Below are 25586 nucleotides of genomic sequence, written 5' to 3'. Positions count from 1 at the left end.
CCTTGGAAGAAAAGGATGGTAATAGTATGGGAGTGGCTGTATAATACCCATAGTAATAGTGGTAACAGCAGCAGTGGCTGCCATTTATTAAGCACCTATGATGTATCAGGCTCTGTGTTATGTACTTTACATCCCTCATGTTTGGTGGACATAGCAATCTTGCAACACAGCACTAATGGACCAGTTGAGGAAACTGAGGTCCCCCCGAAATCACACAGTTAATCTGAGGCAGAGCTGTGCAGCACGAGGATATTATGGTTGGCTTGGGAACATGCAAATGGCCCCGTTTTAGTTAATTCTGCAAAGCTGCAAGAGTGGAACCGCCACTTCCTCCAGCCCTGCCCTGGGGAGGGGTCAGTACATATTGTTTGGTGATATGGGACTCGGAAACCTCTCACTGGTGACTAATGCAGCTGGATGCCAATGTCCAGCGGGATTAGATTAGTTCGGCTCAGCTGGTCTAGTCTTCTAAGTATTTTTTCCCATGACTCAGAGCTGGGGTGCAGGGGACAGGATTCTCTTCCTCCAACTGACCTTGCAAACATGTCACTAAAAAGGAGGCTGATCTGACGGCACCACTCCCCCAGGGAGCCAGAGTCGAAGCGGGCTTTGGGGAAAGCCTCAAAGATGTTAGTAATAATAATGGAAAGCACTTTCATGCCAAGCACTATAGTAAGTACTTTTCATACATGATTTCATTTAGCCCTTAGCTATGCAAAGTGTTTATTCCTACCCTGCTCCATGGAATAAAATAAATTGAGGCTCACAAGTTAAGAAACAATAGTAGTGATAGTTAAGTGCATATATGCTCCAGCTCGGCACCAAACTGTACATGAATTATTTCCTTATGCTGTATTTTTTCCATTAGCGCTTATCTCCTAACATACTATATATTGTGCTCACCTATGTTTTTTGGTCTGTCTTCCCACATTAAGATATAATTTTCATTAGGAAAGGCATTTTGACAGTTTGTTGACTACTGTATACCCAGCAAACGGCACACAGTAGATAGTCAATAAATTTTCGTTCAATAATGAATTATTTCACTTAATCCACATTACAATCTCATGAGGCAGGTACTATAATTGCCCTAATTTTACAGATGAGGAAACTGAAGCTCAGAGGCCACACACAGCTTGTGGGTTGGAGTCAGGACTGCATCCCCTAAGCTCAGATATTCTTTGTTATGCAAATTGGTCCCTATCCAAAGGCAGAGGAAGGAACCAGGCAGTCTTTACAGGTCCCCTCCAACCCTGAGATATAAGTCCACGCTCTGTAACAACAGGCAGGCAAAGCTCAAGGATGTGTATCTATGTGGTCTGTATTTTCCTAAAGATGAGAGCTCTGTAAACATCAGAACCTCGGCCTCTTGAAAATTTTGCATAGCCTATGTGGGTCATGTGGATTCCGTGAGCTTGACTCAGAACCCCCCTCCCCTGGCCCCCACCCCGAAACACAGTTCCCTGTGCTTCACTTGTCTCATGATAAAGCCTTGCACTCCAGGGGCTCACTCTTAAATTTGCGAAGCAGCCTGCTGAATACACAGCCTCGTGCCTCAGATAGGGGTCGCCCGAGGTTGAAGCATATAAAGCGCTGCACAAAAGGTGCGAAAAATAAATGAATCTTTAGTCTCTTCCCTTTCAGAATGGCTCTGGGAGATCAGGGCCTCCTCCTCGGGGGTCAGCTGGGGCTCTGGGTAGAGACTCACTCCCGCTCTCTACACCTGTCATGGTCAAGCAGGGGGATGTGGTGGCGAGGGGCGGGGGTGTGGGGGGATTCTGTAAATATGCCTCCTTCCCTGTGCCAACCAAATGCTGCCTTTCCCAGCTTTCAGAAGACCAGTTCTTCGGACCCAAGAGGCCTATAAAACAACAAAACAAACAGCGAGTTTGGCGGCGGGAGCCTGGGCAGGGAGCCAAACTCATTACTAGGGATGTGGTGGTGAGCTCCGAGCCACCACCCCACCTCTTCCATGCAGGCTCTGGGGAAGGGAAGAGGGCGCCTGCTCCCCACTATCCCAGCCCCCAGCTCTGCTGAGATGCCTGGGGGCAGCAAGGGCATCCGGTCAGTGGTCACAGACCCAGGAGAGCCTGCTAGGCCTCCTAGAACTGGACCTGCAGCCCTGGTTGTTTACTTGATCCAGGGTTCACACTGAGAGACGAGTGAATCATTTCCACTCAGAGGAACGAGTGGCTATTGTTTGGTGGGGTTGGCACAGAGAGAAAGGCATGTTTCTCAGCTTTTCATCCAACTTGGCCTTCTCTCTGCCCAGACAACCCCACCCATGAGGGAGCCAAGTAACAGGTTAGGAACTTCTGTGTGTTTTGGGAGGAAGCATAAATGCCAATGTCAATATTGCCAATGGAGGGGCCATATCACCTTGGGCAAGATACTCAACATCTCTGTGGCTCAGTTTTCTACTCTGTGACACGGGCTAGAGAGGCAGGGGGTAATCACCATCGTAGTTGAAGGATTTGAGGAAGATGGAAAGGACCATGGAAAGATATCTGGGAAATAATCAGTGTTATCAAATCACAGAGCAATAACCCCGGGGCTTGAGAGAGTCAATACTTTGGTGCTCCCGATGGATTCTTCCCAGCGCCTCAGCTCAGTTTTCCTGGCTTTGCATAGTAAACCATTTGTGAGATTAGAAAGAGAAGAATAGGATTGGGAGGTCAGGGCTTCCTGTGGGCTGCAGGCTGGAGAGCCTGGGTTGGTATGTCCCTTAGGGAAAGGCAGAAAGAATTTTCCTGAAGAATTTCACAGGCATTTCAGTGGCCGTGGTTAGCTAATGAGAAATAAGGTGGTGCCAAAAGAGGCCAGGGCCAGAACTGGAAAGGGGCTAAGTCTCTGAGGATTTGCAAACATGTCCAGGAGTCCTATAAACAGAGGGCTGGCGGTGTGGGGGGCAGTGGTGACCTGGGCCTTCATACATGCCTCCTTGCTGCAGGCAAGCCTACATCTGATCCACATGAGGCCGACGGCTGTCCACGCTGTTCTGGGGATCTCCAGGCAACAGCGTAAATGCTCTCCCCTTCTTCCACCCCAGTCAACATTTCTGAGAGCACCACTCCACCGTCTTCCAAAGACTGTTAACCAGAAAACAGCCTCTTTTCCTGTTACCCACCAGCAGTTCTCTTGTTTTCTTGACTCCTCATCCCACCGCCACGCCAACCCTCCCCTTCCTCCACCGGCCTATCCAACACATCCTAACTTCCTTCCTTTGTGAACTAGCCACGTCAACAGGAGTCACTCTTGGTGTCTGGTTCTATTCTAGTCAGTGCAAATAGGTGTGCGTCATGGAGTCAGTACCCGATAAATTTGAGGTAAATTTAATGAGCATCTAATTGTGTGAGAGATGTTGGATGAGTGACATAAATATGAAAAAGAGGGTCCATGTCCTTTGGGATCTGTGACTCTCAAGAGAATTGGACACGTTAGCAGCTGCTTCCATGTCAGATGCTGTTGAAGCAAAATGACATGCCGAAGGGGGTCTGAGGAGGGTGCTACTCTCAGCGCTTCACGGGATAGGGTAGAGGGGATGTCAGCATCCCTTGGGCAGCAGGTGAGGCTTCCAGTGAGGACAGAGAACAGAGACCACAATTCCTGCTGCTGTGCAAGACCCTGGGCCGAGGAGCTAGAGGAGGCCTGTAGGGTGGTAAAGCCAGGACTGAGGTGGCAGTTGGAGCAGCTGCAAATGGAGAGATAGAACGAGAGGGACTTTTCCCCGAACCCTGAGAGTCTGCCCTCCCATGTCCTGGTGTCCTCTGCCTTCTCAGCTCGGCCCTTTCCCTCCTGTGCCCCATGACTTGTGCCTGGATTGCCTCCTGAACTCCTCCCTTCAACCTGGGAAGTCCTAGTAGATGAGTTTGCAGTTCCTGTTGCCACTCCTCTCCCTCCATCCACGAGTTGGTATTAGCTCCCAGCATCTCTTATCTGAACTCCCACAGCCTGTTCTCAGCCAGGAGGAATGTCATCACTGTCGTCCCCTACATCTTGCCCCAAGCCTGCCTGCCCTCATCATCTTGGCCATGCCTTGCCTTGTCTGTGACAAGCACCTCCTCCTCGACCCTGAGGGGCTTTCTGCTAAGCTCTGAGGGCAAGTGCGAACCCAGCCATGACTTCAAAGCCCACGCCCAGGGTGCCTGGCCTCCCTCTCTGCTCCTCCTCTTTGCCACAGCCTGCCCTCCCTTATCACCCACTCCTACTGAAGGAGTCAGAGAGAAATAGCGGTGGCATCATTGTAAAGGTCTTGCAGCTGGTGTAGGAGCCCCCACTCTGCTTCCCTCATTAGTGACCATCCAGTCTCTGCTTGAATATTTCCACTGACTGGGAGCTCATTCCCTCTTGAGTCAACTCTTTCCATTATGGGACAGTTTGGCCGCAAGACACTTCTTCCTTATACGAAGTGGAAAGCTACTTTACCACGACTCCTACCCAATGACCCTATTCTACCCTCTGGGGACACACCAAATAAGTCTAATTCATCTCCCACGGCTCAGCATGCAGACTGTGAAACCAGATGACTGAGGTTCAAATCCTGGCTCTGCCTCTTACTTGCTGTGTAGCTTTGGACACATTTCTTTACCTTTGTTGGCCTCCATTTCCTCATCTATAAAATGGAGGTGTAACAGCACCTACCTCATAGAGTTACATAAAGATGAAATGAGTTAATAGATATAAAGCTCTTAGAATAACATCTGACCCATAATAAGTGCTCCATAAATTATATTATCTAAAGAAGGTTGTTTTGTCTCCAGCTTTACTCTTCTTTCCTTGGGTTAACATCCTTTTAAAAATATTCTTCACACAGCATGACTCCCACATCCTTCCAGCCCCCGTTTATCTCGCACTTTAGTTGGATTAACACTGTCTTACAATGCTATCTCCAATTTAAAGTGGAGCTACCACTTCTCACGACCTGGCAATTGTTCTATTTGTGTGGTGAAGACTAATTAACTTTGGTAAAGCTGCATCACACAGTTGGTTCATGTCGACCTTGTGGTCAGCAAAAATCCAAATACCCTTCTCACTTGGTCGTCTTAGAGCCTGGATCCTCACAGTGCTCTGTCTACCTCCACCTTCCACCTTGCCAAGTCCTCCAAGCCCCTCTGTGCACTCTAGACCCTCCCTGCCCGTGCCTTGCATCTTCTCAACGTGGTACCCAAGGTCTAGAATGCCCTTCTCTCTCACCCCCAACTCATCAGTTTATCTGTCTCATTCAGTCCTTACGCAAATCCTGGTAATCTTCCTCCCTGATAAGCCCTTCCAAGTGAATCACATGATGGCAGCTGGTTTCTCTGAAATTATTCCACCCTTGTGGTGAATCCTTGCCCATCTTCTTACCACCTGTAATGCACTGGCCCTTAGCCTAGGCAGGTGTTACACATCTTTATTTTCAGCTCTTATCCTTATTCTGCCTGTTCCTCCTGTGTTTTTGTGGCTCAGAAAGCAGTGGCCTCCTTTGTGATGTTCTCCATGTGTCTAGCAGAGAATAGTGTATGAGCAAGTATGTGACACAGCACATAACAGCACCTTGTGGTCATGCCACTTCTAGTGAGTCTCTGCTTCCTCTAAACTTCCCCGCTCAGGGACACCCTATTCCTACGGGCTGCAGTGGATGAGGGCTGGACAGCCTGACAGACGCCTAGGCAGGCAGGGAAGAAGTGAGTAGTGCTGACGCACCCTGCCTCCCTCCTCTCTCCAAACTCTTAGCTAGTTTTTTTCTTTATTTTCCTTCCTGTGTTGAAAGAGCTATGGGGCCTGGACCATGGTAGGGTTTCCTGGGGACATTCCATAAATTCTTCATGGGCCGTTTCTCTGGAGAGGGGCGGGGGCACGTGGGTGGGTAAAGGGGAGGCCAGCGGAGCCTGGGTGTGAGTATCAGGTGCCTCAAAGAAGTGTGGGTGGAAAGGAAGGGTGAATTGCATAGAAGAGAAGGAAGGGTATTATGAGCTCATAGAAACAGCCAGAGAAAGGCCAAGTGAAGAGCGAGAAGGAGCAGCCAACTTGCAGGTTGGAACAAGCTGTGGGCAGCTATGCCCCAGCCTTGTCCTTGAACCCGATGACTTGTCTCCACAGTGACTTGTCCACCAGGGGTCCGACAGGGCCAAGGGAACTTGGCTAACTCAGGTGTGTGGCTTAGAAAGCTCCCCCTCCATCCTGGCAGTCCCTGGTTGTGCTGCACAAGATGCAGAGAGACGGGACGGGGAAGGTGAGCACAAGGGTTACTCAGAGTTTGGCTGGGTCTCTCTTCCTTTATTCTGCCCTCATCCATGCATTCGGCAAACATTAATTCCTTCACTCAGATCTAGGACCCAAGAGAGTGGAGGCACTAGCCCCTGGCTGCACTCTGTAGCAAGCCTGGACCAGAAGACGCTTCTCAGCCTCCATCCTCAGGCTCCCTGGCTGTTTAAGCAAAATGGGTGCCAAATTGGATGTCAGGGCAAGAAGCAACTTGTCCTAGTCTGTATGCTTGAACAAGTCATTCTTCTTCTCTGGGCCTCAGTTTCCCTGCTGAATAATTAGGGTATTGGGCCAGATAATCTCTAAGTTTCCTTAAAGAATGGTTCTATCTTTCAAAACAGTTTTGGGGCCTATCGCATGTGTGAACACTTGGTGAAAGGATTAGGCAGGGAGAAGGAAATAAACATGAAAAATTCATAAAAAAAATGAATAAGCCCCCACAAAGGAAGAAAATAAATAAAATTCAGCCTTTAATAGAACTTTCAAGAGAATAAAGAAGATAAACAGAGTTACAGAATGATCCAGAACAGCAATTGAAGATGTAGGAAGGATGGGGGAACGTGCTAGCTGTGGCTACTGTTGGCCCCTAGAAAGCCTTTGTGCAATTCAGAAAATGGTGGTCTCTAGGGGCAGATGAAGCAGTAGGAGAAGCCCCTCTGGGTGGATGTTTATACCCTAGGGTCCATGGCTTGACAAGGATTGCTGAGACTGGATTTCAACTCCTATAGATCCCTTGGCCCAATGTCCCTGTGCAAGGCACAATCTACCCAACTGTGTAGGTAACTCTGGCCGAGAGCAGGGCAGTAGCCAGCCACAGGGGCCCAAGTTGAACCCTGTCCTGGTAGAATATGCCACTCTTAAATCTTAGTGGAATCTCATAAGGCAACTCCTTCCCTCCCCCACATTGGGAAAGCAAATGCAGGGACCACGCTCATCCTCTCTTCCCTGTGCCGAAAAGCACAAGACTGTGGACCCAGACAGAGGGCACAGGACAGGAACAAGAAGGAACCTCTCCAGAGAGCCAGGAAAGAGTTAAAGGGCTTTGGTATCATGAGAAGCAGAAGAGGTCTGGAAGGTTCAGCACCTCCACATAAAACCAGACCAGTATTTCTCACCTTCTCTGGCAGCAACCCAGGACAAGCAGAACATGGAAATTCTTCCTCAGGCTCCCTCCCTGGCACCCTCCTTCCACATTCCCAAACAACCTTTCTCCAGAGGCTCTAAATGGATTACGAGGAAAGAGCTACAGGGGTGATGTCAACATCAAAGGGTGAGATTCAGTGAGGCCTTGCATGTGCCTTGATCCACAGGTGGTGGGACTGGGGCACGGTGGCAGGAGGGTAAGCTTGGGAAAAGGGATTAGCTGGGACCGGAAAGAATGTGGCTGCTGTAATCCCACATAATGAACCAGATTGTGCTCCGTCTCTGCACCCTAAGCACCAGACAAGCAGGTACAAGCTGTTGGCTTTGGCCTGCCGTACAAGAGGCCTCCGGTGCTGCCAGCCTCAGACAGCCCGTGCCCTCCAGCTGGCAGAGGTGCCCAGGGCAGGCACGGGATAAGATGTCTACTTCCTCCTGGCAGCTCAGGTCTTGGAGGGTGGGGCTGCTGGGGGGAAGTGCCTGTGATTGCAGGAAGAGGGAAGAAGCAGAATGGCACCACATGCCCTTGGAGAGCAGCAGCGCCATTTGCCCGGTTTCTCAGCATTGGGATTCATAATCTCCTTCAACCAGCTGCTTTGAACTCAACAAAGACTTCTGACCAGGACATTCAACTCTGCAGGCCGTGCAGAGGGATTTATGATGTGGGTGATTCATAATACAGAGAGTCAAAAAATCAGTTCTACGTGATTTGGAGATAAAGAGTGATTTCTTTTCCTCCTTTAGGCAGATGCACCTTCTTAATTCCTTAGAGTCTGGGCAATACTGAAATAATTTGCATTCCCTAGATGCTCACTGACTAATGGCTGGGGGAAGCAGCTAGAAGACAAGACACAAAATTAGCCCTCCTATTCTAATCTCCCCCCGCCCAAGAAAATTAAGAGTTGCCTGTACTTACGTCTCGAGCAACAGCTCCCTTCCAGAAGGGGCTCTCAGCTGAGGAGCTGAACGGCATGGGCGCGTCTGGGCTCCCAGACTCTTACCTTTTTCAGCTTGCCGCTCTTAGTTCCCACAAAAACCACGCTGTAGCCGTTGTAAACATAGGAGGCCACTGAGGTCATGCGGTCCCGGCTGGTGGTGTACAGGGTCAGGCCCTCCACTGGAGTCGAGCCTCCAAGTGGCTGGTTGATGTCCAGTCCACAGAAGTTGTCATCGATGGGGACAGGCTGGAGCGAAGGGGAGGAAATTGGAGTGAATAGCAGCGAAGGCATGACAGAGTCATTCTACACTAACCCACGCCCGACCGCCAGCCCTAGGACACCGGGCCTCCGAGAGGGACAGACCTGGGGTTCAGGGGTGTAACACACGATGTACACAAAAATGTCTCACCAGCTGACCCACCAATCCTACACTGGCTCCCCTGAAACCAGACGGAGGAACCAGCAGCCTGCATCTCACTCACCTGCAGTCACCCATTCACTTTTCTGCCAAGAGATCCAGGGTAATTTGTAAGGCTGATTGCTAGAACTCATTTTCTAGTCATTTTAATGTCCCTGTGGACCATGCCATTCTGTGGTGATCTTTCTATTTAGACAATGGAGGTTCAATCTAAAGGCAACACTATAGGATTTCTACCAGCCCGGAGAGGCTTTCTTGTTTGTTTCTTGAGCTGCAAGGTCTGCCTTTGGGCATAAGGCATTTTAAGCCATTGAATTATTCACCGCATCCTACACTGGGGATAGATTAAAAAGGGTCATCATAATATCGAGCAGGGCCTTATACTTGGGAATCTACATAATCTACATAAACCTCAGTTTCTTCATTTGTCATACTACCTGGCCACCTTTCTGGGAGAATTATTGAGGAGCAAATAAAATAATGCATCAAAAGAGTTTTGTTAAGCTGCACGATGATTTCCCCTATTGTATTACAGGTCTTCAAAAATGTTCAGGTAGCTATAAATAAAAGAGAATTCTGGGGGCAATGACCTTCCTATTACCAGGCTTTTGAAGGCAGTGGTGGTGTGCCTGTATAAAGAGTATCTTTCAGGAGAGACTGGGACACTTTTGAAAGATGATCACCTTGAGCATATAAAAACATAGCTGGACAGAAAGTGAGAAGACCTCAATTTCAGCCTCTGCTGTACCACTAAGCGGCTGTGTAAACTTGGACCAGTAACATCCTCTTTCAGGGCTGCTCAAGGGGATGCTAAATTGATTATTTCTAAGATTTCATTCAGTTAAAATTAAAAAAAAAAGACTATCCTTCCTGAGCACAGGTGCTGTGGAGGGCTTGTATCTCTGCACAGTGCCTATCCTGGGGCTGGCCATGATGGGTCCTCTGAAATGCTCCAGGTGACTACACACCATGGAATCCTGTGGGCAAAAGCTGTAGACTCTGGGCAAGAAAGAGCCCTGAGTCTTGTGGCAGCTGGTCCTTCTGGGTCTGGAAAGGCATCCCAGAGGTGGAAGGAAATGACTGTCGTGGGAAGCATAGAAAACATCGGGGAGAAACCTGTAACCTGTTCCCCTCAACCCCCTCCTCACACCGACCAGGGAAGAGCGGGCTGACGAGTCATTCCCTGAAAGCCTCACTTCCTTGGAATAACTGGTTTATGAGCCAGGACATGTGATTCTTCTGTAAACCAGGGACTTCCCTTCCATTCCCATCTCAGATCCAACGGGAATAGGGACTCATATCTTGTGATTTCTTGGTGTTTTATAATGAGCTGCTGCTCCTGCTACTGCTAGGAATGGTGGTGCGGCCCGTGTGTGGGTGTGTGTGTGTGTGTACACTTCAGGAAAAGGAACTTATTTTAGGTTAAAGATAACCTTGAACTCTGGGTAATATGGAGCCCCACACAGCAAAAGGGATAAGCTTCTCAGGAAGGAAATGAAGCAGTAGTATGCTGGAGCCAGCTCATGAGGGATGACTGTACATCTCTGCACTCTGCATTAAAAGTGACATCACATTGGTGGCTTAAAATCATCCATTGTGGGAGTATTTACACCATAGAAATTGACAAATGCTTCTAATCAAGGCTCCCCACCTCCCACCACCATTGCCTGCATATAGCCATTTGTTTAATATTTACCAGCACATCATGGGAGCCAATCATTTAAACTTCAGGCTCCCTACAAAGGCAGGTCAGAGGAATCAGCTACTGCTTTGTACATTTTCTACTTCTCTTTCTCATCTCTACACTGTAGGCAGCAGGTGCCCTGGTAAGATTGAGGAAATCTGGACTGTAGTCCTGTCTCTGCCACTATCCAGCCATGTGACCTTATGTCAAGTACCCTCTCTGAGCCTGAATTTTCTCATCTGTAAAGTGAAAGGATTAGACCAGACAATCGTCAAGCTTCCTTTCAGCTCTGAAAGTCCTTGATTTCATGACTTCAGTTTCTTTCCCACTTTCTCCAGGGTCTGGCAAGGCTGCAGAGTCTGTGCACATGCATAGCTTAAGCCAGCTTCTGAGAAATGATGACAGAAGCAAAAAACTTGCTGGTGATTGTGGATTTCTCTACATCTATACTGAATCTAGAATCTTCAGATTGGCTGGCATTTCTTTCTTTCTTCTCTAACTTGTCAGATATTCCCAAACACCTGATGCCTCTTTACTTTCACTCAAATGGTAAGAGCGTGGAGTGTGGCTTTCCTTAGAAGCAGCAGGGCTAAACAGAAAGAACTTGGACTCAGAAATATGGGCTAAACTGAATTACCATCCCTGCTTTGTCATTTCTAGTTGTATGGATGTAAGCAGTTTATTTAGTCTTTGTGGGTCTTTGTTTTTCCATCTGTAAAATGGGGATGATAATCTTTGCTTTATAGGATCTTATTGAGGATCAAGTGAGATAACACTTACATGGCCCAGCATAGCCTTTAGGACATAGCTACTATTAAGTGAGTGATATTCCCTTCCTCATCCCTCTTCTGGGGGCTGAGCTCAAATCCTTTATCTGAGAGTTCCATGTTAGTCCAGAGATCATGTTAAAATTAAGCCCTGGAACCACAATATCTCTGGGTCCCCAGGTCTGGGACTCCTTGAATTACAAGGATTTTAAGAGGCCTCTCTTGTTGTAACCCTTCCACCCCTCTGTCAAGGCTGCACCAGAAGAGTGTAATGCTCAAGGGTGGTGGGGGCAGCAGTGAGGGGCTGTTCTTTCTGAAGTCCTGGTCCTACCTGCTGTCACCTTTCTCCCAGTGCCTGTGCTGGTCTTTCTTTGGTCACTAGCCCGGGCTTGTCTCTGCAAACCACTGGAGCCAGAGAAGGGTGGCGGCTTCCTCTTCCCTCTGGCTCAGAAGCAGGCAGGAATCAGCAGTTTCCTCCTGACAAGGCCCCCTCTGGGCAATGGGGACCGGCAGGACTCCATAAGGGAGTTAACCCTTGCATTTCCTCTCCACTTCTCCTGATTGGCTGGGGCCATAGGTTACAGAATTTCAGTGCTATAAAGAACTCTGGAAATTATCTAGTTCAACCTCCTCATTTTATAACAGTGAAATAACAGCAAATAACTGGTTCTTTATGATGATGATTAATATTACTAATTATAGCTGCCATTTATTGAATGCTTATTATGTGCCAGGTATTGTGCTAAGCATTTTACATACATTTTCTATTTAATCCTCATAATAACCATAAAAAGAGGGTACTATTATCTCTATTTTAAAAATGAAAAAATTACAGCTCAGACCAGGGACATAACTTGCCCAAAGTCATACAGTTTTAAGTGGTAGAACTGATTTTTAAACACAAATCTGTTGGATTTCAAAGCCTATTGTCTTAACTTCTATCCTATCACACCAAGCCAATGTGGAACCAAGCTCTGTAGAAACAGAAGTGGAGCCAGGACGTGATCTCTTTTCTTGCTTTAAGAAGTGGCTTTTGGTCCCAACAGCAGGCACATTCAATGTAGGGTACTCAGAAGACAGCCATATGGGCCCCTTGGTCTCAGATTTTTCCCCAGGCTGCAGATCCAGAGTCCACAGCACTTTGCACAGAAATCTATCTGAGCACTTGCCACATGGCATAAGAGTTAACTAATAATGGTAAACCTAACAGGTCAGGCATGGTGCTAATCTTGCCACATATTATATTTTATATATATTGTATATTATATCTGATCATCCCATGAGGCAGGTATTATGATTCCCATTTCACAGATGATAACGTAGAGATGTTAAGTTACTTCTGAAGCCAGGAAGCAGCATAGATGGAATTTGAACTTTGTCTCTGAAGCCTGAACTCTTAGCTACTACGTTACATTGCCAGCTATTTTTATCTCTCTCTTTCTCCCACTAGATTATGAGATACGTGAGAATAGTGATGACATCTTTTTGTGTTTGTATTCCCAGTGCCCAGTACGGTGCTGGGCACTCAGAATATCTTATATTTTCTTATAAATGGATGGAGGGATGAGTGAATGGAGGAATCTGGATGGATAGAGGGAGGGAATGAATGAATGGATGGAGAGATGGGTAGATGGATGGATGGATGGATGGAGATAAATGGATGGATGGATGGATGGATGGATGGATGTGTGGATCATGGTGACCACTTAGATGGCAGCATCTTGCCCCTCACAGGACAGTGCTTGCTACTGATTTTCTATCTCTGCTGTCCTCCGATCTGGATCCTGAGCTCCCCTTCCTCTCCTATTTTCCCTTTGCCCAGACTCCTGATTCTTCTTCTCCAGTTGTCAATCTATTAGTCAAGCTTGACTGCCTTCCTTCTCCTCTGACTTACATATCCACTTGCCACCCCAATCCCCTGACTTGGCCTCACAGTGGCCCACAAGGCCCCACATATACAAGATCTGGTCCTTGTTATCTCTGACCAGGCTCATCTCCTACCACCCTTTCTTCCACATGCTCTGAGCCCACTGTGATATCCTCCCTGCCGTTCCTCACACACTCCAGGCATGCCCTGAATTCTCTGCACTTGCTGCTCCCTCTCTCTGGAATGCTTTCCCCAGATACCCTCATGGCTCATTTCCTCACCTCCCTCAATCTTTGTTCAAATGCCACTTTCTCAATGAATCAATCCTCTTGGGTACTACCTCTCCCCACTTCCCTGCTTTATTTTTCTCTATGGCAATTATCACCATTTGACAGAAGAGCTGTTTTATGTATTTATTGCCTTGCCTCACCAATCAAAGCTCCATGAGGGCAGGGAGCTTCACTGTATGGTTCCCACTGAAGCCAGCGGTGCCTGGTGTGGTGGGGGCCCCTCGAAATATATATTTGGAATGACTCAGTGGATCAACAAACATGACCCAAGTGTCTGTACACATCAGAATGTGTGTTATTGGTTACTCCCCATAATGTGAGCCTCGAAGCCTCTCTCATTTTAGGCCCGTGGTGGTCTGGAGCAGCATGTGCAATGGGGCTCTGGAAGGAAAGTCAGAGCCCGAATCTCAGACCAGGAGTAGAGCGAGTTGACCCTCCTTACCGCCTTGGTGCACTGGACATCCTTCCCCAGCAGCCAGTTGAGCTCCAGATTACCCTCCCCCTGGTAGCAGGACTGCAGGCGCTCCTTGATCTGCAAGTTGATGGCCCGGATGGGGAAGGCACAGAGGGCAGAGTCATCTGGCGGGTGGTGATATTGCTTCTGCCCTTTGGAGAAGATGGCAAAGAGCACGTCATCCTGGCTGCTGATGTTGAAGGCCTGGGCCAGGGAGTCCCCAGGCTTGGCGAGGTAAGCAGCCTGCAGGAGGCGGTATTCCACCCCAGCCCGAGTACAGCCAAAGGGCAAGGACACGTAGGAGTGGAACTTGGGGTCATCCTTGCAGAGACGCACGATGCGGGAGGTGTAGAAGAGGTCTCCAGCGGAGTTGATGGCCACGCCTTCCGGGGTCTCGGGCTGGACAGTGAGGAAGTAGACGAAGCCCCCGCTGGCGAAGCCATAGATGTAGAAGATGTCAAAATGGGAGACCAGGGCCAGGGTGTCCGAAGGGATCTTGATGAGGGAGGAGACGAAATCACTATGTAGCTCGTAGTCAAGCATGGCAGAGGACTCCGGGTCACGGGGCAGCTTCCGACTGGACAGAGTTGGGAAGTAATCTTGCTTTCCATCCACGGCAGTGCCAATGAAGAGCTTGCCATCCTCGCCCTCAGAGTGCACGATCACCCCATACATCGTCCCCGTCTTGTTGACGCTGGACAGGTAGTGCTCCTTCTTGTGGGATGGCTCCACCAGGATGAAGAGGTCGTCCAGCCTCAGCAGCTTGCAGACGCCCTGGTAGAGGCTCCCGCAGGCCAGCAGGCGGTTCTCAGAGTAGTCAATGATGAGCAGCTTGTTGACGTTGTTGGTGAGGGTCAGCACCTCGCTGCAGGGCTGCACGATGAGGGGTGGGTAACAAGACTTGTTGTCCTCTTCCGGCCCGGTCTTGTGAGCCACCTGGATGGTCAGGTTGCCCGTCAGTTTGTACACCCGGTTGATGGCCCCCACGTACACCGCCCCTGTCCCTCGGTGGACAGTCAAGTGGTTGAAGGTCCAGTCACGGTTCTCAGAGTGGAAAGTGCTGAACTGAGGCATGCTGGCGGCCTGGGGGGCCAGCATCACCCAGACCACCGAGAGCAGGACCACAGACCAGCTGTCAACCTCTGCGGCCCGTGGCCAGGGCCTCCTCTGTTCCATTCTGAGTGGGGCGAGGACGAGGAGACAGATCCTCTGAGCTCTCATCTACTCCACCTTCCTGGCTTGGCCCTTACATGGTTCTGGAAAACACAAGGCAGAGTGGTCAGAGGAAAACTAAGTCCTGGGAGGTGTGAATAGGATTGCTTGACCCAGGGTCCCAGTTCTGGCTAGCTCTGTGAGTCCTTTCCCTCTGTATTTCAGTTTTTCTATTTTTAACATACTTTCTCCCTCTTCGGGCTGTTCAGGGAATCCTATTATCTATTTTGGTCTCCAGCCTTTACGCTGTAAAATGCTTTTTTTCACTTTACAAAGCATCTCTATTTCTGTCCTCTTAAGACATCGTTTTTTATCTCTCAGAGAGGTTAAAAGGCTGTTTAAGTTCACCTAGCCAGTTGATCCCCGTGTCGGACTAAAGCCAGTCTTCCCTACCCAGTCGTCACATCTGTCCTCTCCCAGTCAAGTGGAAATCTCTCCTGTTCTTTAAAAGCTTGTTAGTCAGGCCCTCTCGTAGGCTCTCCCTGTCAACTGCTCCCAGAGTCTGATAACGCAAACACAATTCCTCCTTATGTCAGACTTCCATCCCCTCACAATGCTGCGTTTCCTTACTTTCTCGTGCTCTGTCCTCCGCAGGGAAGAAGGGCTGGTCACCCCGAATAGCAGTGCCTCTTGCTGCCCCTCAGCCTCATTCTTTGCAGAAAGAAGAGTCCCTGATCATTTGCTGTTAAACTTGTTAGAAAAGTGAAATGCGTGCTGGCCAACAGGACTGGCATTCCCACATGTGCCATTCAGGAGCCTGAAAAGCTCCAGGGAGATGGATGGATAGCCCCCCATGCTCCCCTGGGACAGCAGGATGCCAGCCACTGCCTCCCCAGTGAGCGGGCGGCCAGGTCCTGGGGAGATTGCTTCAGCTTGTGCTTTTCGGCAGGTGGGCACAGGGGGAGCCGCCTCCTTGCTAATGGAGACAGTTATCCGAGTCCAGCTTCAGCTACCTGGGCAAGAGTTCTGGGTTTGGGAACACGTAGGGAGGAGCAAAGGGAGAGGAGTCGAAGGTCAGTCTCATTCCAACCACTGCTGGTGCCCCGGGACTGTCAGGATCCATGATGTCAACGTGGGCCTCAGCCTGCCCTACCTGAAGCCCAGCAAGTCTCCTGCCCAGACTCCTTTGCTCCTTCCCCTCCCTCCAGACCCCCAGGCTCTACAGCTTTTCCATATTCCTAGGAAGCTGCCCAGAGGGGCAAGGTGGGCCTCCTGGGAGAGCTTCTGGAGACTCCTGGGCAGGGGCTGGGGGAATGGAGCCTGACCCATCCCTCTAACAGCACTACTCCTGATTCGTATGGGGAGGGACAGCGGTGGCAGTGGGCAGAAGCAGAAGGAGGGAGCCATGAGCTGTCTAGCAGAGAACTCTTTTTCTCCAGATGGACAGATCGTCCGGCAGCCTTCTCAGACAAGTCCAGGCAGAACTCTGGGCACAGGAGACAGCAGCAGTGGAAACACCCAAGCCAAAAGGAGGAAGAATTTGCTCCAAGGCAGCTTAGGAGAGTCCTGTCTCCTTCCACCCCCCACGCTGGCTGGACTGGGTGAGAATTAGAACTGATGCCCCTTTGGGAAGCCCCACAGTCTTTGCTCTGTATCTTTTGAAATTCTCCTTCCTCCTCCTCAACTCTGCATCCCTGACAGGCACCATGGTGCCAGAAGTGGCCCTACATGACTGCTCTCCTCCAACCAGGCTCCACCAGGGTGTTCTGGGGTGATTCAGGAGGCCCCAGGCTTCCTTGGAAAGAGGAAGGCAACGGCAGCATGAGGCCCAGGCTGACCTCAGAGGCTCCGACACAGCCCTTCCGGCCCCACGCGCACACCGGCAAAGCCTCTCCACAGCCAGAGCTTTCGGTTTGAAAACCAGGGGTTATTTTTAGTTATGTCCTGGGGCCGGTAGCAGGACGTAAATTCCTCAAGAGGAGCTGCGGAAAGGAAATAACAGAATCCTCACATTCCCCAGCTGGATAGGGAACTGCAAGAGGCCGTTCTGTGCATGGCCCTGTCTCCGGGAAGAAAAGCTCCTTTGGCCCCAGGTGCAGGGCAATGTGTCCCCCCGAGGAGCCATGAGGAGGATCATAATTGTCACCTCGCTGCTGCGCTTGGGGTTCTGTCTTTTAGAAAGAGCTCTCTGAGACCCTCTGGGAGTGAGTTTGTGGACAGGATGCTCCTGCCTTCTCCATAACATACATGCCACACATACGTTTAGCCCGTAGGGGGAGGAAGAAGGTCTTAGTAGCAAAGATAACACCAAAGGACATGGGGTGAGGTTAAGATCAGCCATCTCACCTCCCTGCCCGATCTGCTCCAGAGACACAGTTTGAATAGTGGGTGGCTTTTGTTATTAGGTAGAATCGGGGAACAAATTTGGGACCTTGGGCAAGTCAAGTCTCATCTCTCTTTCTGGCAGAATGGGGATAATTGCTGTATCTACCTCTCAGGTTGTCATCAGAGTAAATGAGATAATGCAGGGAAACCTCTTAGCACGGAATGGCACGCAGTGAATGCTCAGCTTATGCTAGTTATTATTATCACTGAAGCCGCCCCAGGAGACTGCACTTCAGGAATCCTGCCAGAGCTCCTGACTTCTCTTTTGCTCATATCTTTCCTTCCATGGGAATGAACACTGTGGGGAGACCTTTGATCCCAAGCCCACCTTGACCCTGTGAAGGGGCTCATTCTGAGAAGCAAGCATCAGTGGAAAGGGGATAGATCCAAGGTGATCATCTCTATTACACTACTGCACAAGTCCCAGCATAGCCTCTCTGCAGCTTGCAGGGAGGCTGCTGGAGGTGCAGGATCCTGAGAGTTGAACTATGAGCGGTAAAACTGGCCTAGTGGGTAGAAGACATGAAGTCCCCAGGACAAGAGGAAGAGTGGGGGACTCAGGAGCCCTGGATTCAAATCCTGCCTATGTCATCGATGAGTTATACAGCTTCAGATTGCTCTAGCATCTTCCCGAGCCTGTTTCTTGATCTTGAAATAAAGGGTGTTTGAATTAACTGATTTGTAAGATTTCTCCTCTCAGATGAAATGATCCCTTGAGGCTGGCTTCCTTCAGCTTCTAGAGTCTGTGACTGAGACAGCAGCTGAGGTCCTTCTGTCTACCTGCTAAGGCTGGTTAGGCCAGGAGTTCTCAAGACCATGACAGCTGGGCCGTTTCCTCTCACTCCTCAATCCACGTCTACTCTGGAACAGACTGCTCCTGGTGACCAGCCAAGTGAATTCACCCCACAGGGCTCAAAGGTCGCCCATCTGGGAGTAGCAGGCACTGGTGCATTGGAGTCAAGAGGAGGCCTGATCTCCGGGAGTGCAGGGGTAGCAGGGAAAGCTCGCACTCCACCCTGGGAGTGTGGTTTTCACAAGGACAACTGACTTCAATAGCAAGTTGATAGCTCTGTCTTTCCATGCCAAGGCTGATGTTACCAGGTAGCTGTTCCAAAGTAGGGCCCAGCTGGCAGGGATCAAGCCTCCTATCCAAGTTCAGAGGGAAGCAGAAGGGCACCCACCTTTGTACCTTTGATGAGAGGCAGCGTGGTGTAATGGTTAAATGCATGGGCTCTGAATTTAGATGCTTAGATTCAAACAGAGCTGATAGCTCTGTAAACTTGGTCAAGGTACTTAGGCATTCTGTTCGCTGTTGCACTAGCTGTATAAAATGGCCTCTACCCCATAGGATTATTATGATGAAATCGGTTAATACATATAAAGCACTTAGAATAGTGCCTGGCCCATTTTAAGTGTTCGAGATACATCAGCTTTTATTAGTAGTAATTTATTTGTCAATATTTCCAGGTCTTCGCCTCCATCTATTCCATGATCTGTCTCAGAATGAACTTTGCATCCTCAATTTGGTAGAAGCCAGCAAACATAGGCCTATGACTTTGTACACCTAGCATTTCCTCCTAACCCCAATTTTCTGCTAATGTCAACCTCAGGAGTTTTCTCTTAATCACAAGGCCTTTTTCTTTCTGTGACATCTCCTCTCCACCTAGTTTGTGAAGCACTTTGCCACATGCATCCTCAAGAGCCAAAACTTGCTTTGTCTCTGTTCTCCTCCCAGCTTTCCTCTCCCCTACCCCAAGTCTCAAACCAGAACATGCTGCTCTGGGACGCTCACCCAAGGCGGGGAGCCAGGACATCTTACTCAGAGCACTCCCCATGCTAAGGAAAGGCCACACTTGCCTCTGTGAGAAGCAAGTGTCACTAAATACTTTATTTGGAAGGTCTGATGACACCATCTCCCCGATCAGGATTCAGGAGGCAGGTGTTGGTGACAGCCAGTGAAGGCATCTAATACCTTCCTGATCAACTGCTGCAGGCGTCAGTGGCAGAGCAGGGAGGAAATGACAATCAGGCATTTCCAGTTCAGCTCAGTGCAGGATTCTCTCCTCCCTCTGTTGCCTTTTTCAGGAGATCTGGGCGCATATGCCTCTGTGCTTTCACTTGGCCTCCCCTATTGCAAAAGGAGCTGGTAGGAAGAGGAGTCAGAGTCGAGATATGATTTTGCCAAATGGAGTCAAAGCTCATGAGAGTAGATCTCACACCCTTGGATCCATCTGTAGCTCCACAACCACTATCTGCATTCTATCACCACTGTTACCACCTCCATCACCACCACCTGCACCCTCATCACCAGCACCAGCACCATCTTGGCTATATTTTTCCTAACAATAATAGCAAAAGGTGCTCATTATTATGACTGCACCTACTAGGTGGCTCACACAGCCAGGGTCCTGAGAAGCCAGATGGTGACAGAGAAAAGGTAAGCATGGCAATGCGGGCTATGACGTCAGAGGAGGTAGCAGCTGCTCCCAGGATTCACCCCAACCTCCTACCTCCCCCATGGCAGAGGGAAACCTGTCCTCTTCCTCAGCTCTCCTTTCTAATTAGAGATGCCTTTAAAGCAGGAATTCAGGGCCAATGCTGAAGGTGATTATAAGATTAATCTGCTACCTTTTTTTTTTTTTTTTTGCTAAGGAAGAGTCACCCTGAACTAACATCCATTGCCAATCTTCCTCTATTTTTTTTTGCTTGGGGAAGACTAGCCCTGAGCTAACATCTGTGCCAATCTTCTTCTATTTCGTATGCGGGATGCTGCCACAGCATGGCTGATGAATGGGGCAGGTCTGTGCCGGGGATCCAAACCTGTGAACCCTGGGCCGCTGAAGCAGAGCGTGCAGAACTTTAACCACTTGGCAAGGGGGCTGGCCCCCTACTTTTTTTTTTTAAGATGAAAAAAAGCAAAGCTCATAGAAAGAGCCAAATTGTTCAAGGTCACCCAAAATGAGTCGGGGACAGGCTGCAATCAGAATCTAGACCCTGTGACAAAAAGTCTAGTGCTTCCTGCACCATAGGCAAAAGGGTCCTGGGAATCAGTTATGTTCTGCCTCGAGGCTGCCCTGTTTTGGGGAAAGAAGATGCCTTTTGATCATGGTGGCCCCATGATGGGCAGAAGTGAGCCTGCACTTGGCCTTGACAGGGAAGTGGAGGATTAAGGGGCAGGGGTTGTGAAAGAGACACTGCCAGAATGGCTCCCTTCTGTGTTGTGGACAATGACCCCCTCTGATCTGCTCTAGGCCCAGGCAGGCCCACACAGTTGTCACACCCAAGAATGGCACCTACATTGTGACTTGGGGGCTATCGTGTCCTGTGCCACATCCCTCTGAGCTACAGACAACCTCACAGACAGTTCAGATTTAGCCCAAGCACAGGAAGCTTCTTCCCAAAGAGTTAGAAATGCAGCAGAAGGGACTAAAGTGACATATGAAGTGGGACATCCTGTCTAGAGAGGATCCTATGGGGCCTACTGCCAAGAAGACTATGGAATTTTCTGACATTGAATTTTCCCAACAACTGTCTAGGAATAAGTTTACCCAGGGGCAGGGGATTGGTCCCAATGACCTCAGAGGGCTCCTTTTGGTTTGAGATTTCTATGCATTAAAGTCTATGAGGATAAAATGTCTAAATCCATGATTCTGGGGCCCCAGCTTGTCCCCTGTGGGCGAAATGATCCTGAAGGACTCGTCATAACGCCATTTGCGCGGTTGTACATGCAAACATTCCAAGCGTTACTCTGTCGAAAACCAACCTCAGAGGTAGTCCAGGCACGTCGGGGAGCCCAAGGTGAGGGAGAGGGCAAAGGCAAAAGCCCCGGGTAATGCCGGCAGCTGAAAGGCCTCAATTAGAGTGAAAGGAGTTATCTGGTATTTAAATAATTATTAGATTGAAGGAATAATCATGGGTTTGAGCTGATTTTTTCCCCACTGTCACCCTGATGGCGTCTATAATATTATTATTCAAATGCCCATGATTCTCATTGAGAAGAGCCCATGAGAGAGAGGGGGAGAGGGGGTGGCGAGCAGGGAGGGGGTGGGAGAGAGACTCATTTAATCTCCATGTGACAGGGCTGCAGGAGGTACGATTAGTCTTTTTCTTATTTCAGCTGTCACTCATGCACAGACACCGAAGATTGTTATTAGCGTATTTTATGCACGCGATTTAAGAGAAGGGGGGGCACGCGTGGGGAGAGGGGGAATTTCCTACAGAAAATAACGGGACCAAAGGAACAATTTAGATGTCACTGCTATACCAGCTGCGTTTGCTTCATTAATCGAATGTCATTTTTTCCCCAGACTCTGTGCTGTTATGGGAAGCTAAGTGGCTACCCGTCGCCCGAGTGAGCGAGAAGGAAAGTGAGGGGAGACAGAGGAGGAAAATGGGCCTCTGCCTACCACGCCTTCTTGGCATCTTCCCTGAGAAGGTGAGACAGACATTGCTGTGGCCCTCCTAGGGTGTGTCAACACAACTTTTGGTGACAATGTCTATCCAGTCACCTTCTCTCACCACGGGAAAGGAGATCCCTGACTTGTCATGATATGCAGTTCTTTTCACAGATGGAAAAACCAGGTCCCTCTCCGATAAGCAAGGAGTAAGACAAGGAAACTTATTCGGGGAGGCCTGAACATTCCAGATGAGCAGTAAGGGAAGTACCCATGTTCCAGGTGGTGAGGCAATGAGGGGCTGCGCAACGGGAGCTGTGCCCTGGCAAAGGGAGGGAACAAAGCCCTTGGATCCCACACGAGTGAGTGACAGCGATGGACTCTCTACCTCTCAGACGGCAGGGGGGACAGGCGCAGGGCGACAGGGCCAAGTGCAGGGGCTGGGTCCTGGCAAGAAAGGCAGGACGGCAGGTGTTAGAGGTGAAAGCATGTACCCCCAAAATTCCTATGTTGAAACCCTAACCACTGGTATCTCTGAATTTGGAGGTGAATGTATTTGGAGACAGGACATTTACAGAGGTAATTAAATTAAAATGAGGTCTTTAGGGTGGGCCCTAACCCAAAAGGCTGGTGTCCTTATAAAAAGGAGACATCTGGACACAGAGACAGACAGGCACAGAAGGAAGATGATGTGAAGAGACAGGGCTGTCTACAAGCCAAGGAGAGAGGCCTGGAGCAGATCCTTCCTTCATGGCCCTCAGGAGGAACCAACCCTGAGCACACCTTGACTTTGGCCTCCAGAGCTGTTGTCTAAGGCCCCAGTCTGTGGGACTTTGAGACAGCAGCCCTAGCGCACTAACAGAGCAGGGAGGAGTAAGGTACTCTAACATCTTGGTTTAGGAATTGTTCTTTTCAAGAAAATGGTGGTGTGTGTATGCACACACAAGCACCCATGTGTGAACAAGCCATCGCAAGGCCAAGACACTTAGAGAGCAGTTCTCTTAACATCTCCGTGAGGAATGAAGGCAGCACAATTTGTTTCCTCTTTCATTCAGCTGCAAACAGTGGCCCAGAGAACTCACTGGCTCTGCCTCTCCCAGCTTTATCCCCGGGGGGATCATTAGAATTGGGATTGGCCCATCTCTCACCTCTTGGGGTTTTCCTGCTGAGTGGTTCCCCTCCTTTTTGGCTCCCTTGCTCTCTTCTGCTCCTGCCCAGAAGAATCAGTATGTCACTCGCCAGACTCCAAGAACCATACGGGATATTTTGGGACTCCCAGGGAATGGTCTCCCTCCATCCCCACCCTAGCTCCTCCTCCGGCCTGTCCCAGGACCACTGCCTTTTCACGCCAGGGAGGGTTTTGCTGTTGGTTTCTTCCCAGGTCTCCCAGTGGGCTCTGATCGAGCCCTGGAAACCACACCAGCTCTCCCAGGGCCTTAGCAAAACATCCAGTGTTTGTCCTCTCCTCTCACAGGCTATAAAAGTTTGGAGTTGTCTCCCTGAATTATGAAGGGATCCAAAGACGTGCACTCATTTGAGGGGTTGAGGAGGGGAGGGGGCGCAGCTCCTTTCTGGGGCACTGGCTGGGCTGGCTTTGCAAAGTCAAAACAAGATTCATTACCCTGAGGCCGGGAGCAGGGAGATACACCGCCTGACCCTGCAGACCTGCCCCATATGTCATGGGCCTGTCAGAAATCTCCCAGAATTCCCTTTATTATCTAAAGGTCGCCACCCGGGCAGCGCTGAGAGAGCCCACGGTATAAACTAAACTACAAGAGCAATCAATTTCAAGCAGCTGCCTTCCCGGCCGCCCCTCCCCTTCTCTTCTGTGGGCTCTGCCCTCTTCAACCCCCTCTGGGGGTCGGCTAGGGAGAGGCACTGCCTTGCCACGGCCACCTCACCCCTGGGACAGAAAGAATTTCTGGAGCAGGAGGCCCTGGGAGTGCGCCTGCCCTCTGCACTATGGGAGGCTCATAAAGGTCACCTCACTTCTCCCCTGACTCTAAGCTGGACCCTACTCACACCACCCTAGCAGTGGCATTGCTGTTCTGGTAAGCATTACGGGATTAAAGGACAGGAAGAGGAATTCTCAGGCTCCTTCCAAAGGCAGGCAAGGGAATAAAAGTGGGGATATGGCTTTGCTAAACCGAGTCATGTTAGGAGACCTCATACCCTAAGGGCCATAAATAGCATAACAAAAGCAACTGCCATTTGTTGCCTGTAACACAAATAATAAAGAGGAGCAGCTATTACTATTATTTATTAACCACCTGCTACGCGGCACACTGTGCTCAATTCTTGGCATATGCAATGGATAATTTTGTGATTATCTTGCAAGATGGGTATTATTCTCCCCATTTCACAGATGAGAAAATGGAATCTCAGGAAGGTTGAAGAACTGGACTGGTATCATTCTGCTAGGAAGCAGAACTTCCTGATGCCCATGCTTTCCCCAGTATTCCACATTCCTAGATATTGAAAATTTATTTTTCAACCAAAGTCTCTTATCACTGGTCTGTGGAAGACTCACTCTCATGTTAAGTAAGACCTGGGAAGTACTTTATTTTAAAGGTCAAAACTTGAGGCTCTCATCTCATTTTGATAATGGAGCAGGGCTGGGGGTGGGGGTGGTGTGGGCTGTAGTTATCTGTTACAAGGGGGAGTCCACGGGGGTTTGTGGCAAGTGGTGTGCTACTCGCAGTTACCTTTCAGAGAAATTCCAAATGACCTTTGCAAGGAGCCCGGAGATGTATCTCCTGCCTTCACATCCTATCCTTACTGTACACAGAAGAGCCAGGGACAAATTTGAGGTAGAAACGGGGCAGGACAGCAGGCCACAGGGTAGAAAGGGTCCAATTAAATAGTTAAATAAATTACAGTTACTCCACATAAAGGCATATTATGCTACCATTAACCGTAATGTTTTCAAAGAACAATGACACAGCTCCCAATTCACAGCAGTGGGAGAGAAAGGGAGGAAAAAAACGAGGGGAAGAAAAAAATCCAAACAAAACACTAGGCATTCATTTGAGCTCTCAAGCAGCGGACTGGCCCTAAGAACCCACTTACTTTCCCCGGAAACTGTTCCCATCTTTCGCCTCTTGAAGAAAAATTTTAATGGCCCCGAGGAGTCCCCAGGTGAGAGCACGCCCTGTTCCTCTTGCAGACCCCTCCGCCTTTCTGTCCTCAATGGCTCCCATGGCCTGCCACTAAGTGTTCTAGGACTTCATCGTTGCATCTGGGACAGCGACCATTCAGGCCAGATCAAGGAGCATTTCCAGAAGTCAGGGTTCCCCAAAGTTCAGAAGAATGGGCCTCTTGACCAGCAAGTCTGGTGCTGCTTCCCTGAAAAGGGAGCACGTAAGACAGTCACAGAAACCATCCGCTGAGACGGATGCCGGCGAAAGCCACTGGCAGCTAAAATTCAGCCACAGATATCCTGCCAGGGGTGCCTTGTACTGCTTCACTTCTTGTGCTTCAGACTCCTTGTCTAACTTTGCCAGGCACATGGCCAGAATGTGACGTCCACCTACAGAACACCTCCTACTGTCCAGATACACTCAAGGATGGACTGCTAGGCACACAAGTTCAAGTCCTCCTCAAGCTGACCCTTCTGTCTCTCCCCAGCCTCCCTTCCCACCTCTCCCAGAGTGACTCCACTCCCAACAAACTGGTTCATTTGTTGAGTCCCCAGAACACCTTGCGCAGTTTCACTTCTGTGGTCCCCCTCCCTGAAACACCTCTCTCCCCTGTCTTCTTTCTGTTCAAACCCTGTCCATCCTTCAAAGCCTTATGAAGCCTCTAGGACCTCCCCACCCCCAACCCTGTCTCTCCAAAGTCTATTAAAAACT

At 49.5% G+C, this 25586-nt stretch overlaps 1 protein-coding gene across 2 annotated transcripts in view; it reads right to left on the bottom strand.

The window, feature by feature from the left end:
• PLXNA2 (plexin A2) overlaps nucleotides 1-25586 on the bottom strand; it is a 213034-nt gene that overhangs the window by 172282 nt on the left and 15166 nt on the right. Inside the window, exons 2-4 of one of the 2 annotated variants that reach the window (XM_070591168.1) lie at nucleotides 22884-22945; nucleotides 13793-15060; nucleotides 8388-8570 (exon numbers count right to left, since the gene is read on the bottom strand). In XM_070591168.1, coding sequence (XP_070447269.1) covers nucleotides 8388-8570; nucleotides 13793-15025 — 1416 coding nt within the window. In that variant the 5' untranslated portion in view covers nucleotides 15026-15060; nucleotides 22884-22945. The remainder of the gene's footprint in view (nucleotides 1-8387; nucleotides 8571-13792; nucleotides 15061-22883; nucleotides 22946-25586) is intronic. The other variant, XM_070591167.1, reaches the window with a different exon arrangement.

The sequence above is a fragment of the Equus przewalskii genome, chromosome 23 (genome assembly GCF_037783145.1).
Source record: "Equus przewalskii isolate Varuska chromosome 23, EquPr2, whole genome shotgun sequence".
In the NCBI taxonomy this organism is placed as follows: Eukaryota; Metazoa; Chordata; class Mammalia; order Perissodactyla; family Equidae; genus Equus; species Equus przewalskii.
The sequence above is the reverse complement of the archived record's forward strand: the minus strand, read 5'-3'. Positions and strand labels throughout refer to the sequence as shown.